This window comes from Oncorhynchus kisutch, linkage group LG12, assembly GCF_002021735.2.
Source record: "Oncorhynchus kisutch isolate 150728-3 linkage group LG12, Okis_V2, whole genome shotgun sequence".
Classification (NCBI taxonomy): Eukaryota; Metazoa; Chordata; class Actinopteri; order Salmoniformes; family Salmonidae; genus Oncorhynchus; species Oncorhynchus kisutch.
Genome location: NC_034185.2, coordinates 5601285 through 5620194, shown reverse-complemented (window position 1 = coordinate 5620194; position 18910 = coordinate 5601285). Strand labels below are relative to the sequence as shown.

At 41.7% G+C, this 18910-nt stretch overlaps 1 protein-coding gene across 8 annotated transcripts in view; it reads right to left on the bottom strand.

Moving 5' to 3' along the window:
- LOC109879527 (jun dimerization protein 2-like) overlaps positions 1 to 18910 on the bottom strand; it is a 51616-nt gene that overhangs the window by 27599 nt on the left and 5107 nt on the right. For 4 of the 8 annotated variants that reach the window (XR_004211842.1, XR_004211843.1, XM_031836764.1 and 1 more), the window contains exon 2: positions 3603 to 3649. Coding sequence is in view for 2 of the 8 variants with exons in the window: in XM_031836764.1 (XP_031692624.1) it covers positions 3603 to 3649 (47 nt within the window). In the remaining 6 variants the exon portion in view is untranslated. Of the gene's footprint in view, positions 1 to 3598; positions 3650 to 8821; positions 8981 to 18910 lie in introns of those variants that run through there. The other 4 variants (XM_031836767.1, XM_031836766.1, XM_031836768.1 and 1 more) reach the window with 3 other exon arrangements.

The window sequence follows — 18910 nt, the reverse complement described above, 5'->3', positions numbered from 1 at the left end:
GTGTCGATAGCTGTTAGCTAGGTCTAGTTGTGTCGATAGCTGTTAACTAGGTCTAGAAGTTGTGTGGGTAGCTGTTAGCTAGGTCTAGTTGTGTCGATAGCTGTTAACTAGGTCTAGTTGTTGTGTGGATAGCTGTTAGCTAGGTCTAGTTGTGTCGATAGCTGTTAACTAGGTCTAGTTGTTGTGTGGATAGCTGTTAGCTAGGTCTAGTTGTTGTGTGGATAGCTGTTAACTAGGTCTAGTTGTGTCGATAGCTGTTAGCTAGGTCTAGTTGTTGTGTGGGTAGCTGTTAGCTAGGTCTAGTTGTTGTGTGGATAGCTGTTAACTAGGTCTAGTTGTGTCGATAGCTGTTAACTAGGTCTCGTTGTTGTGTGGGTAGCTATTAACTAGGTCTCGTTGTTGTGTGGCTAGCTGTTAGCTAGGTTTAGTTGTTGTGTGGATAGCTGCAATGCATTAATGTAGGGGAGAGAGCAGGGAGGACGCAGGCAGGCAGCCTGGCAACCATCTCTCCCAAGAGAAAGGCACTGGAAGGCATTTCTACTTAAAATAAACCCAGAGAGAGAGACAGACAGACAGAGAGAGAGAGAGAGAGAGAGAGAGAGAGAGAGAGAGAGAGAGAGAGAGAGAGAGAGAGAGAGAGAGAGGCCGAGAGGAGGAGAGACCGAGAGGAGGAGAGACAGAGAAAGAAAGAGAGACAGAGAGAGAGAGAGAGAGAGAGAGATGTTCAGTCCGGGTCCCGTCGGCCCTAGTAGCCTGTCGGCTCGCCAACCCTCCCCATTAATCCACAGCAGTGTTCAATATATGCAGAAACCCACGGATGGGCCCGGGCAGGCAGGCAGATAGTGGGGCATTTAAACCCCTCAACACACACTCATAGACATGCACATAGACAAACACTCATAGAAACACTCTAATTCATATATACTGTACACATACTAAGACAAGGCATGCACTCTTTCAATTGTACACACTCATTCAAAGGAATGGTGGAAAAGTCTGGGGCTGATAGGTCGGGGTATTAATGGTGGAAGAGTCTGGGGCTGTTAGGTCGGGGTATTAATGGTGGAAGAGTCTGGGGCTGTTAGGTCGGGGTATTAATGGTGGAAGAGTCTGGGGCTGATAGGTCGGGGTATTAATGGTGGAAGAGTCTGGGGCTGATAGGCCGGGGTATTAATGGTGGAAGAGTCTGGGGCTGTTAGGTCGGGGTATTAATGGTGGAAGAGTCTGGGGCTGATAGGTCGGGGTATTAATGGTGGAAGAGTCTGGGGCTGATAGGTCGGGGTATTAATGGTGGAAGAGTCTGGGGCTGTTAGGTCGGGGTATTAATGGTGGAAGAGTCTGGGGCTGTTAGGTCGGGGTATTAATGGTGGAAGAGTCTGGGGCTGATAGGTCGGGGTATTAATGGTGGAAGAGTCTGGGGCTGATAGGTCGGGGTATTAATGGTGGAAGAGTCTGGGGCTGTTAGGTCGGGGTATTAATGGTGGAAGAGTCTGGGGCTGTTAGGTCGGGGTATTAATGGTGGAAGAGTCTGGGGCTGTTAGGTCGGAGTATTAATGGTGGAAGAGTCTGGGGCTGTTAGGTCGGGGTATTAATGGTGGAAGAGTCTGGGGCTGTTAGTTCGGGGTATTAATGGTGGAAGAGTCTGGGGCTGTTAGGTCGGGGTATTAATGGTGGAAGAGTCTGGGGCTGTTAGGTCGGGGTATTAATGGTGGAAGAGTCTGGGGCTGTTAGGTCGGGGTATTAATGGTGGAAGAGTCTGGGGCTGATAGGCCGGGGTATTAATGGTGGAAGAGTCTGGGGCTGATAGGCCGGGGTATTAATGGTGGAAGAGTCTGGGGCTGATAGGTCGGGGTATTAATGGTGGAAGAGTCTGGGGCTGATAGGTCGGGGTATTAATGGTGGAAGAGTCTGGGGCTGTTAGGTCGGGGTATTAATGGTGGAAGAGTCTGGGGCTGATAGGTCGGGGTATTAATGGTGGAAGAGTCTGGGGCTGATAGGTCGGGGTATTAATGGTGGAAGAGTCTGGGGCTGTTAGGTCGGGGTATTAATGGTGGAAGAGTCTGGGGCTGTTAGGTCGGGGTATTAATGGTGGAAGAGTCTGGGGCTGATAGGCCGGGGTATTAATGGTGGAAGAGTCTGGGGCTGTTAGGTCGGGGTATTAATGGTGGAAGAGTCTGGGGCTGTTAGGTCGGGGTATTAATGGTGGAAGAGTCTGGGGCTGTTAGGTCGGGGTATTAATGGTGGAAGAGTCTGGGGCTGATAGGCCGGGGTATTAATGGTGGAAGAGTCTGGGGCTGTTAGGTCGGGGTATTAATGGTGGAAGAGTCTGGGGCTGTTAGGTCGGGGTATTAATGGTGGAAGAGTCTGGGGCTGATAGGCCGGGGTATTAATGGTGGAAGAGTCTGGGGTGCTATATTAAGGTATAGGGTGCTATATTAAGGTATAGGGTGCTATATTAAGGTATAGGGTGCTATATTAAGGTATAGGGTGCTATATAGGGAATCAGGTGCTCCCTTTGGAATAGGGGGAGAGAGATAGGGAATAGGGTGCTCCCTTCGGAATAGGGGGAGAGAGATAGGGAATAGCGTGCTCCCTTTGGAATAGGGGGAGAGAGATAGTGAATAGGGTGCTATATTAAGGTATAGGGTGCTCCCTATGGAATAGGGGGAGATAGGGAATAGGGTGCTCCCTTTGGAATAGGGGGAGAGAGATAGGGAATAGGGTGCTCCCTTTGGAATAGGGGGAGAGAGATAGGGAATAGGGTGCTCCCTTCGGAATAGGGGGAGAGAGATAGGGAATAGGGTGCTCCCTTTGGAATAGGGGGAGAGAGATAGGGAATAGGGTGCTCCCTTTGGAATAGGGGGAGAGAGATAGGGAATAGGGTGCTATATTAAGGTATAGGGTGCTCCCTATGGAATAGGGGGAGATAGGGAATAGGGTGCTCCCTTTGGAATAGGGGGAGAGAGATAGGGAATAGGGTGCTCCCTTTGGAATAGGGGGAGAGAGATAGGGAATAGGGTGCTCCCTTTGGAATAGGGGGAGAGAGATAGGGAATAGGGTGCTCCCTTTGGAATAGGGGGAGAGAGATAGGGAATAGGGTGCTCCCTATGGAATAGGGGGAGAGAGATAGGGAATAGGGTGCTCCCTATGGAATAGGGGGAGAGAGATAGGGAATAGGGTGCTATATTAAGGTATAGGGTGCTCCCTATGGAATAGGGGGAGATAGGGAATAGGGTGCTCCCTTTGGAATAGGGGGAGAGAGATAGGGAATAGGGTGCTCCCTATGGAATAGGGGGAGAGAGATAGGGAATAGCGTGCTCCCTTTGGAATAGGGGGAGAGAGATAGGGAACAGGGTGCCATTTCAGACGCATCCCGTGACTGAGGCTGTTTCCAGGACAACGTTAACTTCATGACACTGTTTCTTTCACTGATGGAACACCAACAACCACGTAAAACATTGTGAAACCAGGCAATGTAAACTCTAAAACTCCAATGTAAACAGACTCTTATAACACACTGTAATTACATACAGGTTATCTCACAAGGAGCAGACGGATAATTTCCTTAAAGACGAAGATAATGGAATAGGCTACTTACTCACAAGTTGGACTGCAATCCCCTTCTGGTGGTGGTGGTATTTTTTAGACACTGTTAAGAAGATATGAATAATAGTTATTTTAACTCATATAACATGTTTCAAAACAGAAGAAACATGCTTCAGATATACAGCACCAGTCAAAAGTTTGGACACACCTACTCATTCAAGGGTTTTTCTTTATTTTTTAAAACTATTTTCTACATTGTAGAATAATAGTGAAGTCATCAAAACTATGAAATAACAGATACGGAATCATGTAGTAACCAAAAAAAGTGTTAAAAAATGAAATTATATTTGAGATTCTTCAAAGTAGCCACCCTTTGCCTTGATGACAGCTTTGCACACTCTTGGTATTCTCTCAACCAGCTTCATGAGGAATGCTTTTCCAACAGTCTTGAAGGAGTTCCCACATATGCTGAGCACTTGTTGGCTGCTTTTCCTTCACTCTGCGGTCCAACTCATCCCAAACCATCTCAATTGGGTTGAGGTCAGGTGATTGTGGAGGCCAGGTCATCTGATGCAGCACTCTCCTTGGTCAAATAACCCCTACACAGCCTGAAGGTGTGTTTTGGATCATTGTCCTGTTGAAGAATAAATGAGAGTCCCACTAAGCCTCTCTTTCGTGTCGTCTGAGATTCCCAAAGATTGGAAAGCAGCTGCGGTCATCCCCCTCTTCAAAGGGGGGGACACTCTTGACCCAAACTGCTACAGACCTATATCTATCCTACCGTGCCTTTCTAAGGTCTTCGAAAGCCAAGTCAACAAACAGATTACCGACCATTTCGAATCTCACCATACCTTCTCTGCTATGCAATCTGGTTTCAGAGCTGGTCATGGGTGCACCTCAGCCACGCTCAAGGTCCTAAACGATATCTTAACCGCCATCGATAAGAAACATTACTGTGCAGCCGTATTCATTGATCTGGCCAAGGCTTTCGACTCTGTCAATCACCATATCCTCATCGGCAGACTCGACAGCCTTGGTTTCTCAAATGATTGCCTCGCCTGGTTCACCAACTACTTCTCTGATAGAGTTCAGTGTGTCAAATCGGAGGGTCTGCTGTCCGGACCTCTGGCAGTCTCTATGGGGGTGCCACAGGGTTCAATTCTTGGACCGACTCTCTTCTCTGTATACATCAATGAGGTCGCTCTTGCTGCTGGTGAGTCCCTGATCCACCTCTACGCAGACGACACCATTCTGTATACTTCCGGCCCTTCTCTGGACACTGTGTTAACAACCCTCCAGGCAAGCTTCAATGCCATACAACTCTCCTTCCGTGGCCTCCAATTGCTCTTGAATGCAAGTAAAACTAAATGCATGCTCTTCAACCGATCGCTGCCTGCACCTACCCGCCTGTCCAACATCACTACTCTGGACGGCTCTGACTTAGAATACGTGGACAACTACAAATACTTAGGTGTCTGGTTAGACTGTAAACTCTCCTTCCAGACCCATATCAAACATCTCCAATCCAAAGTTAAATCTAGAATTGGCTTCCTATTTCGCAACAAAGCATCCTTCACTCATGCTGCCAAACATACCCTTGTAAAACTGACCATCCTACCAATCCTCGACTTTGGCGATGTCATTTACAAAATAGCCTCCAATACCCTACTCAACAAATTGGATGCAGTCTATCACAGTGCAATCCGTTTTATCACCAAAGCCCCATATACTACCCACCATTGCGACCTGTACGCTCTCGTTGGCTGGCCCTCGCTTCATACTCGTCGCCAAACCCACTGGCTCCATGTCATCTACAAGACACTGCTAGGTAAAGTCCCCCCTTATCTCAGCTCGCTGGTCACCATAGCATCTCCCACCTGTAGCACACGCTCCAGCAGGTATATCTCTCTAGTCACCCCCAAAACCAATTCTTTCTTTGGCCGCCTCTCCTTCCAGTTCTCTGCTGCCAATGACTGGAACGAACTACAAAAATCTCTGAAACTGGAAACACTTATCTCCCTCACTAGCTTTAAGCACCAACTGTCAGAGCAGCTCACAGATTACTGCACCTGTACATAGCCCACCTATAATTTAGCCCAAACAACTACCTCTTTCCCAACTGTATTTAATTTTTATTAATTTATTTATTTTGCTCCTTTGCACCCCATTATTTTTTTATTTCTACTTTGCACATTCTTCCATTGCAAAACTACCATTCCAGTATTTTACTTGCTATATTGTATTTACTTTGCCATCTTGGCCTTTTTTGCCTTTACCTCCCTTCTCACCTCATTTGCTCACATTGTATATAGACTTGTTTATACTGCATTATTGACTGTATGTTTGTTTTTACTCCATGTGTAACTCTGTGTCGTTTTATCTGTCGAACTGCTTTGCTTTATCTTGGCCAGGTCGCAATTGTAAATGAGAACTTGTTCTCAACTTGCCTACCTGGTTAAATAAAGGTAAAATAAAATAAATAAATAAATAAGCGCCAACGTATCGCTGCAGAATGCTGTGTTAGCCATGCTGGCTAAGTGTGCCTTGAATTCTAAATAAATCACAGACAGTATCACCAGCAATGCACCCCCACACCATCACTCCTCCTCCAAGCTTCCTGGTGGGAACCACACATGCAGAGATCATTCGTTCACCTACTCTGCGTCTCTCAAAGACACTGCGGTTGGAACCACATTTTTCAAATTTGGACAAATCAGACCAAAGGACAGATTTCCACCGGTTTAATGCCCATTGCTGATGTTTCTTGGTCCGAGCAAGTATATTATTCTTATTAGTGTCCTTGCGTAGTGGTTTCTTTGCAGCAATTCGATCATAACGGCCTGATTCACGCAGTCTCTTCTGAACAGTTGATGTTGAGATGTGTCTGCTACTTAAACTCTGTGAAGCATTTATTTGGGCTGTAATTTCTAAGGCTGGTAACTCTAATGAACGTATCCTCTGCAGCAGAGGTAACTCTGGGTCTTCCTTTCCTGTGGCGGTCCTCATGAGAGACAGGTAACTCTAATGAACGTATCCTCTGCAACAGAGGTAACTCTGGGTCTTCCTTTCCTGTGGCGGTCCTCATGAGAGCCAGTTAACTCTAATGAACTTATCCTCTGCAGCAGAGGTAACTCTGGGTCTTCCTTTCCTGTGGCGGTCCTCATGAGAGCCAGGTAACTCTAATGAACGTATCCTCTGCAGCAGAGGTAACTCTGGGTCTTCCTTTCCTGTGGCGGTCCTCATGAGAGACAGGTAACTCTAATGAACGTATCCTCTGCAGCAGAGGTAACTCTGGGTCTTCCTTTCCTGTGGCGGTCCTCATGAGAGCCAGGTAACTCTAATGAACGTATCCTCTGCAACAGAGGTAACTCTGGGTCTTCCTTTCCTGTGGCGGTCCTCATGAGAGACAGGTAACTCTAATGAACGTATCCTCTGCAACAGAGGTAACTCTGGGTCTTCCTTTCCTGTGGCGGTCCTCATGAGAGACAGGTAACTCTAATGAACGTATCCTCTGCAACAGAGGTAACTCTGGGTCTTCCTTTCCTGTGGCGGTCCTCATGAGAGACAGGTAACTCTAATGAACGTATCCTCTGCAACAGAGGTAACTCTGGGTCTTCCTTTCCTGTGGCGGTCCTCATGAGAGACAGGTAACTCTAATGAACGTATCCTCTGCAACAGACGTGACTCTGGGTCTTCCTTTCCTGTGGCGGTCCTCATGAGAGACAGGTAACTCTAATGAACGTATCCTCTGCAACAGAGGTAACTCTGGGTCTTCCTTTCCTGTGGCGGTCCTCATGAGAGACAGGTAACTCTAATGAACGTATCCTCTGCAACAGAGGTAACTCTGGGTCTTCCTTTCCTGTGGCGGTCTTCATGAGAGCCAGTTTCATCATATCGCTTGATGGTTTTTGCGACTGCACTTGGAGAAACTTTCAAAGTTCTTGAAATGTTCTAGATTGACTGACCTTCATGTCTTAAAGTAATGATGGACTGTTGCTTCTCTTTGCTTATTTGAGCGGTTCTTGCCATAACATGGACTTGGTCTTTGTCCAAATAGGGCTATCTTCTGTATACCAGCCCTACCTTGTCACAAAACAACTGATTGGCTCAAACGCATTAAGAAGGAAAGAAATTCCACAAATTAACTTTTAACATGGCACAACTGTTAATTGAAATGCATACCTGGTTGAGAGAATGCCTAGTTTGTGCAAAACTGTCATCAAGGCAAAGAGTGGCTACTTTGATGAATCTCAAATGTAAAATATATTTTGACTTCTTTTACACTGTTTTGGTTCCAAATGTGTTATTTCATAGTTGTGATGTCTTCACTATTATTCTGCAATGTGGAAAATAGACAAAAATTAAGAAAAAACCCTTGAATGAGTAGGTGTGTCTGAACTTTTGACTGTTACTGTATATATATTATTAACTTTCTAAATGATGAAGATGATGGAGATGAGGCAGAAGAGGGATGATGAGGATGATAATAATTTAATTCATAAACATATAATCGAGCTATTAGCCACGAGCATGGCAGTGAGTTTACATTTAACTTCTAAATGCATAAACGGAAATGTCAGCCTGAGTGGCTGACGGAAATGTCAGCCACTCAGCCTGAGTGGGATGCTAGTCTGCGACTGGAGCCTAAAAAGCAATGTGAAACAATACTATGCAATTTACATACTTTTTTTCCAACACAAATAAAATCACCAAGAAAACAAACTAAAACAAAACGTTCTCCCCTCATACGAAAGAATGTTTCCCCCCAATTCTGCTTTCTGTTCTAAATACCGCTGATAGCACCACAAATGTCGCGTGTATAGCAAACTTAATGTTACATAACGTTGGTACCTCGCAGCGGGGACTGCTTGTGGTTGATATTAACTTTCACCACCTCCTTACATCGTAACAATCTATTCTATAGTAGTGTTCAAGGCACGCTGCAACGACATTCATTCGCTACTTTGTACCGTTTGATCAAGAAGTTGTAACAATAAAAACAACAAAGAGAAAAAGTTACAATATAAGCGATTTTATAATGCGTCTAGTCTAGTGCATTACACTATCGCAAGCCGAAACTAGTCAAATAACATTGTTGTAAAATAATACAATTGTAAAAATATATATATATATTAAACGATCATGAAACACAAAAACATAAGTTAAAACCTATTAGAAAAAGTTTAACATGTGTAAATAATGTCTAAACAGTTAATCGAGTTCGTCTAAGTTTCGTAACTTAAACCAGAAATGGTAAGTTAATAGGTTAATTTACCTGTATTAGGTCCAAAATCTGCGGTGATATAACGTGTCCGTAACTTGTGAATCGGATATAGGTTTTGATATTAAAAGTCCTTGCGTCAGCCCGTTTAAATAGTGATCGCTAACTGGGAGGGTTCGGGAATGCGGAACTTGCTTGTCCCAGACGCATGGATAGAAATACAGGCAGGCCTGAATAAAACGCTCCACCCCTAGCAACCTAAAAAAACACACACAACATTCTGGTGTGAGGAAACTTACAGATGCCTGTTTTGGAAACTGGAGAGACCCAGTGCATCCACGCCAAGTTGTGGCTATAAACATACATGTCTTATTTGTTTATAAATATAAATGTGAAAAGCATAAACAAAATAAAGTTATTGTGTGTGTGTGTGTGTGTGCGCGCGTGTGCTAGAGAGAAGGAGAGCGCGAGAGCGACAGAGCGATTTAATATATTTAGAGTTGTAATCGGATGCTCCGTCAATTCATCTTGAAGTCAGTTCAGTATGTTGCACAGGCTGCTCTTATTTGGTGTACTGGAATTCTGAACATTTCTCTCAGTGTTAGCTCCCTATAGTCGGAGTCTTTTTCACTTTTCTCTGTCTACCTGTACAGTGACTGAGACATGAGCATGGTCTGACAGTTAGCGAACTCAGATGAATTACGATACTGTAAGCGTCTCCAAAATACAACGTAAATGTAATCAACAGATGAACTACAAATATAAAATACGTCATGTTTTGTTGGCATCAGTTACTGAAGTATTTATCCCTTATAATCTCAATCAAGAACAGTGTACTTGTATGTAAGACATGACTTAAAAAACTTGCAAAAATTGTATCTGTCTGGGTCTTGATTTAGACATTCTAGATAATATATATTAGACGGGTGGGTACTTTAATTGATAGACAGCCAGTCCAACAAGATCATGATGATGCCCTCTCCACCGTCCGTGGTCCACCTGGAAGGAATAAGCAGCTGCACTTCTATCTGAACCGCTGCGCTTCTATCTGAACCGCTGCGTTACCACAAATACCCCCTCCTCTGTTTCTTTTTAGCGATTCTAATTTGGTTTCACCGTCCAGTTCCTGAGAAGGAGGGGGGGGGGGGGGTTCTGAGGAAGGTCGGGTCTATGCGTCACAGTCTCTCTCCAAACACAGATGACACAGATGACAAGTCGAGGTGGATTGGAGGCATTTCACAATGGGGTCCTGAGTGGGTTTTTTGAGAGAGAGAGAGAGAGAGAGAGTCAAGGCTATAGTCTACATCCTTCCTGTTTGGCTCTAGCTTACTCCTCGGTGGTGTCAAAAATGGCACCCTATTCTCTACATAATGGCACCCTATTCTCTACATAATGGCACCCTATTCCCTACATAATGGCACCCTATTCTCTACATAATGGCACCCTATTCTCTACATAATGGCACCCTATTCCCTATATAATGGCACCCTATTCTCTACATAATGGCACCCTATTCTCTACATAATGGCACCCTATTCCCTACATAATGGCACCCTATTCTCTACATAATGGCACCCTATTCTCTACATAATGGCACCCTATTCTCTACATAATGGCACCCTATTCTCTACATAATGGCACCCTATTCCCTACATAATGGCACCCTATTCTCTATATAATGGCACCCTATTCTCTACATAATGGCACCCTATTCTCTACATAATGGCACCCTATTCCCTACATAATGGCACCCTATTCTCTACATAATGGCACCCTATTCTCTACATAATGGCACCCTTTTCCCTACATAATGGCACCCTATTCTCTACATAATGGCACCCTATTCTCTACATAATGGCACCCTATTCCCTATATAATGGCACCCTATTCTCTACATAATGGCACCCTATTCTCTACATAATGGCACCCTATTCCCTACATAATGGCACCCTATTCTCTACATAATGGCACCCTATTCTCTACATAATGGCACCCTATTCTCTACATAATGGCACCCTATTCTCTACATAATGGCACCCTATTCCCTACATAATGGCACCCTATTCCCTATATAATGGCACCCTATTCTCTACATAATGGCACCCTATTCTCTACATAATGGCACCCTATTCCCTACATAATGGCACCCTATTCTCTACATAATGGCACCCTATTCTCTACATAATGGCACCCTTTTCCCTACATAATGGCACCCTATTCTCTACATAATGGCACCCTATTCTCTACATAATGGCACCATATTCCCTACATAATGGCACCCTATTCCCTACATAATGGCACCCTATTCTCTACATAATGGCACACTATTCTCTACATAATGGCACCCTATTCCCTATATAATGGCACCCTATTCTCTACATAATGGCACCCTATTCTCTACATCATGGCACCCTATTCCCTACATAATGGCACCCTATTCTCTACATAATGGCACCCTATTCTCTACATAATGGCACCCTATTCTCTATATAATGGCACCCTATTCTCTACATAATGGCAATAATGTTTAAATATTGCATTTTTCTTTGCCCACTTTAGAAGCATTGGGTCTTTGATAGTGCAGAAAGCTATGATCAAGGCTGGCGTACGTGATTACATTTGTTATCATTTGGTATCATTCCCCAGCATGCATCCCAAATGGAACCCTACATCCCTCACTCTACTCTGGACCAACTCAGGCTCTGGTTTAGTCTCATCTTGATAACTGTTCAGTCGTGTGGTCCAGTTCTGCAAGGGAAAGACCTAGTTAAGCTGCAGCTGGAACAGAACAGAGCGGCACGTCTTGCTCTTCATTATAATCAGAGGGGCTGATATAAATATTATGCATGCCCAGTCTCTATTGGTTAAGAGTTGAGGAGAGACTGACTACATCACTTCTTTTTATAAGAAACATTAATGTGTTGGAAATCCCAAATGGTTTGGGTAGTCAACTTACACACAGCTCTGACACACACTTACCCCACCAGACATGCCACCAGGGGTCTTTTCACAGTCCCCAAATCCAGAACAAATTCAAGGAAGCGTACAGTATTATATAGAGCCCTTATCGCATGGAACTTCCTTCTATCTCATATTGTTCAAATAAACAGCAAACCTGGTTTCAGAAAACAGAAAGCAATTCTCTTCCTGGGGTTTATCAGGATCCTCGTTAACTATAACAGCAGATTCTCTTCCTGGTGTTTATCAGGATCCTCGTTAACTATAACAGCAGATTCTCTTCCTGGGGTTTATCAGGATCCTCGTTAACTATAACAGCAGATTCTCTTCCTGGGGTTTATCAGGATCCTCGTTAACTATAACAGCAGATTCTCTTCCTGGGGTTTATCAGGATCCTCGTTAACTATAACAGCAGATTCTCTTCCTGGGGTTTATCAGGATCCTCGTTAACTATAACAGCAGATTCTCTTCCTGGGGTTTATCAGGATCCTCGTTAACTATAACAGCAGATTCTCTTCCTGGTGTTTATCAGGATCCTCGTTAACTATAACAGCAGATTCTCTTCCTGGGGTTTATCAGGATCCTCGTTAACTATAACAGCAGATTCTCTTCCTGAGGTTTATCAGGATCCTCGTTAACTATAACAGCAGATTCTCTTCCTGGGGTTTATCAGGATCCTCGTTAACTATAACAGCAGATTCTCTTCCTGGTGTTTATCAGGATCCTCGTTAACTATAACAGCAGATTCTCTTCCTGGTGTTTATCAGGATCCTCGTTAACTATAACAGCAGATTCTCTTCCTGGGGTTTATCAGGATCCTCGTTAACTATAACAGCAGATTCTCTTCCTGGTGTTTATCAGGATCCTCGTTAACTATAACAGCAGATTCTCTTCCTGGGGTTTATCAGGATCCTCGTTAACTATAACAGCAGATTCTCTTCCTGGGGTTTATCAGGATCCTCGTTAACTATAACAGCAGATTCTCCTCCTGGGGTTTATCAGGATCCTCGTTAACTATAACAGCAGATTCTCTTCCTGGGGTTTATCAGGATCCTCGTTAACTATAACAGCAGATTCTCTTCCTGGTGTTTATCAGGATCCTCGTTAACTATAACAGCAGATTCTCTTCCTGGTGTTTATCAGGATCCTCGTTAACTATAACAGCAGATTCTCTTCCTGGTGTTTATCAGGATCCTCGTTAACTATAACAGCAGATTCTCTTCCTGGTGTTTATCAGGATCCTCGTTAACTATAACAGCAGATTCTCTTCCTGGGGTTTATCAGGATCCTCGTTAACTATAACAGCAGATTCTCTTCCTGGGGTTTATCAATACATACACACAAACTATCTAGGTCAAATAGGGGAGAGGTGTTGTGCTGCGAGGTGTTGCTATATCTGCTTTTTTAAACATTTAGTGCACTATATAGGGAACAGTGTATTCTGTGTGGGTGGCAGTGTAACATCAATATAAGAAATTGAAAGTGAAATGGCAGTTTACTTCAGGAAATGTACCCTTATTAATGAACTGGCTTTTAATTGACATTTATAAGATATTCTTTATTACTAGTCTTTATTATAAAGTATTTACTAAAACATGTAATAGTTCCAAGTTTATGTCCAAGTCATGTGACCCCTGCCAAGCAGACTAAAATTAAAAAATGAGTCAGCATAGGATATCTTACTCCTGCAAGCTGCATTAATGCAAAACAGCCATGGAAAAGATTCAATATGGTCTACTATTATGTATCTGTATATAATCCTGAGGGGAATGTCCTATAACGCAAAACTCCAGTCCAGACACTTCTCTTCTCTGACTCACTTGTCTGTCTATCGATATCATCAGACAGATGGACATCATATCTTCCATAATAATGCTTCCTTCCTTTTTTCTCCCTTTAGAAGAATCCCAGACAGTCTTGTCAATCACGTCAACACATCTGTCTGTCTTCACAGTTATTTCAGTCTCTGTCTGGCATTATATTAACAGCAGTTCCATATCTGACCATTTTTAGAAGTTACGCGGTGACAAATGTTTTAAATCTAATATAATATTAAGGAACTGAGACACTAAGTATTTGAATAACAGTAGTCCAAAAGTATATAAGAAGTTGAAAACCGATCAAGGATTCAAGGGCACGTTCTCCTTTAATTTCACACATTAAAAGGATAGAAATATAGATGTGATCAGAATAAATGGAAAAAATATCTGAATTTGGCCACCCGTCCCCCCTCAAACATGTTAAGTGCGTGACGTCCCTGATCAGAATCTATTCAACAGGTTAGATAGTTACCATGGCTGCGATACTGGGAGAAACAGATGGCCATGTTTCTCCCATCCACCTATCTGGCCTATAAGTCTCCTAACAGTCAACTGATGCTTTGATTTAATGCGGGGCCATAAATATGTCCTCTGAGGTGTAACTGGGATACAGAAAAGGGTTATGTGTAACGCTCGTCTGAAGGAGTGAAAAAAACCCAAAAAAAGCAAGAAACGACCAGTTCTGTAAGGTAACTAAAACTATACAGAAAACAACTACCCACAAACCCACGTGGGGTGAAAAGGGTACCTAAGTATGGTTCTCAATCAGAGACAACGATAGACAGCTGCCTCTGATTGAGAACCACACCCGTGCCAAACACAAAGAAATAGAAAACATAGAAATAAAGACACTAGAATGCCCACCCTAGTCACACCCTGGCCTAACCAACATAGAGAATGAAAAGCCTCTCTATGGCCAGGACATAGAACGCCCACCCCTAGTCACACCCTGGCCTAACCAACATAGAGAATAAAAATCCTCTCTATGGCCAGGGCGTGACATTACGACAACAAAGATATTCTAGTCTATTGCTCTGCCTATTGCTCTGTGCTTACGATCATCTGATTCCATATACACACTAATTCCACCAACAACACAAGGTTGCCCCCCCCCCCCCCCCCCCTCCATGTTCTCAGAGCTGTGGCGTCACCGGCGTCAGGTGACGATTCCTTCCAAACTTATCCCTGTAAATATAGCACATCCTTATGAATATCACAGAAAGGGGATAGGAGACTGATCATGAGGAATAGGAGGGGGAGATCGTACCCTTAGGAAAAATGAACACACTCTTCCAGTAAGATAGGACTGTCGGTAAGACGAGTCTGAAACTACTGAGAGACCTGTATGGAATTCCAGGTGCATTGTGTAACACACATTATGTAGCATTTCCATATATATGTATATAGTGCATAGAAAACTGTTTCAAAGATGCTTTATGAAGCATAGGTATCAATGTATACAAATGTAGGCCTACATTTTGTTTTCTGTCTCCATTTTAACATATAAGACAACACGCGAAAAATACCCATCCATTTATTGTACGAGGGAACATATTGAAACAAAAGGGATACATCACTATACAGAATACTGTATTGTATGAAAGGATAATATAGAATACTGTATTGTATGGAAGGATAATATAGAATACTGTATTGTATGGAAGGATAATATAGAATACTGTATTGAATGGAAGGATAATATAGAATACTGTATTGTATGGAAGGATAATATAGAATACTGTATTGTATGGAAGGATAATATAGAATACTGTATTGAATGGAAGGATAATATAGAATACTGTATTGTATGGAAGGATAATATAGAATACTGTATTGTATGGAAGGATAATATAGAATACTGTATTGAATGGAAGGATAATATAGAATACTGTATTGTATGGAAGGATAATATAGAATACTGTATTGAATGGAAGGATAATATAGAATACTGTATTGTATGGAAGGATAATATAGAATACTGTATTGAATGGAAGGATAATATAGAATACTGTATTGTATGGAAGGATAATATAGAATACTGTATTGAATGGAAGGATAATATAGAATACTGCATTGAATGGAAGGATAATATAGAATACTGTATTGAATGGAAGGATAATATAGAATACTGTATTGAATGGAAGGATAATATAGAATACTGCATTGAATGGAAGGATAATATAGAATACTGTATTGAATGGAAGGATAATATAGAATACTGTATTGTATGGAAGGATAATATAGAATACTGTATTGAATGGAAGGATAATATAGAATACTGTATTGTATGGAAGGATAATATAGAATACTGTATTGTATGGAAGGATAATATAGAATACTGCATTGTATGGAAGGATAATATAGAATACTGCATTGAATGGAAGGATAATATAGAATACTGTATTGAATGGAAGGATAATATAGAATACTGTATTGTATGGAAGGATAATATAGAATACTGTATTGAATGGAAGGATAATATAGAATACTGTATTGTATGGAAGGATAATATAGAATACTGTATTGAATGGAAGGATAATATAGAATACTGTATTGTATGGAAGGATAATATAGAATACTGTATTGTATGGAAGGATAATATAGAATACTGTATTGTATGGAAGGATAATATAGAATACTGTATTGTATGGAAGGATAATATAGAATACTGTATTGAATGGAAGGATAATATAGAATACTGTATTGTATGGAAGGATAATATAGAATACTGTATTGTATGGAAGGATAATATAGAATACTGTATTGAATGGAAGGATAATATAGAATACTGTATTGAATGGAAGGATAATATAGAATACTGTATTGTATGGAAGGATAATATAGAATACTGTATTGAATGGAAGGATAATATAGAATACTGTATTGTATGGAAGGATAATATAGAATACTGTATTGAATGGAAGGATAATATAGAATACTGTATTGTATGGAAGGATAATATAGAATACTGTATTGTATGGAAGGATAATATAGAATACTGTATTTTATGGAAGGATAATATAGAATACTGTATTGAATGGAAGGATAATATAGAATACTGTATTGTATGGAAGGATAATATAGAATACTGTATTGAATGGAAGGATAATATAGAATACTGTATTGAATGGAAGGATAATATAGAATACTGTATTGTATGGAAGGATAATATAGAATACTGTATTGTATGGAAGGATAATATAGAATACTGTATTGAATGGAAGGATAATATAGAATACTGTATTGTATGGAAGGATAATATAGAATACTGTATTGAATGGAAGGATAATATAGAATACTGTATTTTATGGAAGGATAATATAGAATACTGTATTTTATGGAAGGATAATATAGAATACTGTATTGTATGGAAGGATAATATAGAATACTGTATTGTATGGAAGGATAATATAGAATACTGTATTGTATGGAAGGATAATATAGAATACTGTATTGAATGGAAGGATAATATAGAATACTGTATTTTATGGAAGGATAATATAGAATACTGTATTTTATGGAAGGATAATATAGAATACTGTATTGTATGGAAGGATAATATAGAATACTGTATTGTATGGAAGGATAATATAGAATACTGTATTGTATGGAAGGATAATATAGAATACTGTATTGTATGGAAGGATAATATAGAATACTGTATTGTATGGAAGGATAATATAGAATACTGTATTGTATGGAAGGATAATATAGCATCCTATCATGTTTTATCATATTTGTGCTTTGTACAGTAAGTGACTACACCTCAGCAATTTATAACAATTTTTTTTTTGCCTGAAAGGTGAAATTGTTACCTTTGTTGAAGTTTGCAGCATTATTACTTTTTGGAGATTACATAGATACCATTTTCAATTACAGTTAGTTACATTTAAGAGGTACACTATATATATATAAAGCACGCATATCCTCATCGGCAGACTCGACAGCCTTGGTTTCTCAAATGATTGCCTCGCCTGGTTCACCAACTACTTCTCTGATAGAGTTCAGTGTGTCAAATCGGAGGGTCTGCTGTCCGGACCTCTGGCAGTCTCTATGGGGGTGCCACAGGGTTCAATTCTTGGACCGACTCTCTTCTCTGTATACATCAATGAGGTCGCTCTTGCTGCTGGTGAGTCCCTGATCCACCTCTACGCAGACGACACCATTCTGTATACTTCCGGCCCTTCTCTGGACACTGTGTTAACAACCCTCCAGGCAAGCTTCAATGCCATACAACTCTCCTTCCGTGGCCTCCAATTGCTCTTGAATGCAAGTAAAACTAAATGCATGCTCTTCAACCGATCGCTGCCTGCACCTACCCGCCTGTCCAACATCACTACTCTGGACGGCTCTGACTTAGAATACGTGGACAACTACAAATACTTAGGTGTCTGGTTAGATTGTAAACTCTCCTTCCAGACCCATATCAAACATCTCCAATCCAAAGTTAAATCTAGAATTGGCTTCCTATTTCGCAACAAAGCATCCTTCACTCATGCTGCCAAACATACCCTTGTAAAACTGACCATCCTACCAATCCTCGACTTTGGCGATGTCATTTACAAAATAGCCTCCAATACCCTACTCAACAAATTGGATGCAGTCTATCACAGTGCAATCCGTTTTATCACCAAAGCCCCATATACTACCCACCATTGCGACCTGTACGCTCTCGTTGGCTGGCCCTCGCTTCATACTCGTCGCCAAACCCACTGGCTCCATGTCATCTACAAGACCCTGCTAGGTAAAGTCCCCCCTTATCTCAGCTCGCTGGTCACCATAGCATCTCCCACCTGTAGCACACGCTCCAGCAGGTATATCTCTCTAGTCACCCCCAAAACCAATTCTTTCTTTGGCCGCCTCTCCTTCCAGTTCTCTGCTGCCAATGACTGGAACGAACTACAAAAATCTCTGAAACTGGAAACACTTATCTCCCTCACTAGCTTTAAGCACCAACTGTCAGAGCAGCTCACAGATTACTGCACCTGTACATAGCCCACCTATAATTTAGCCCAAACAACTACCTCTTTCCCAACTGTATTTAATTTTAATTAATTTATTTATTTTGCTCCTTTGCACCCCATTATTTTTTTATTTCTACTTTGCACATTCTTCCATTGCAAAACTACCATTCCAGTATTTTACTTGCTATATTGTATTTACTTTGCCATCTTGGCCTTTTTTGCCTTTACCTCCCTTCTCACCTCATTTGCTCACATTGTATATAGACTTGTTTATACTGCATTATTGACTGTATGTTTGTTTTTACTCCATGTGTAACTCTGTGTCGTTTTATCTGTCGAACTGCTTTGCTTTATCTTGGCCAGGTCGCAATTGTAAATGAGAACTTGTTCTCAACTTGCCT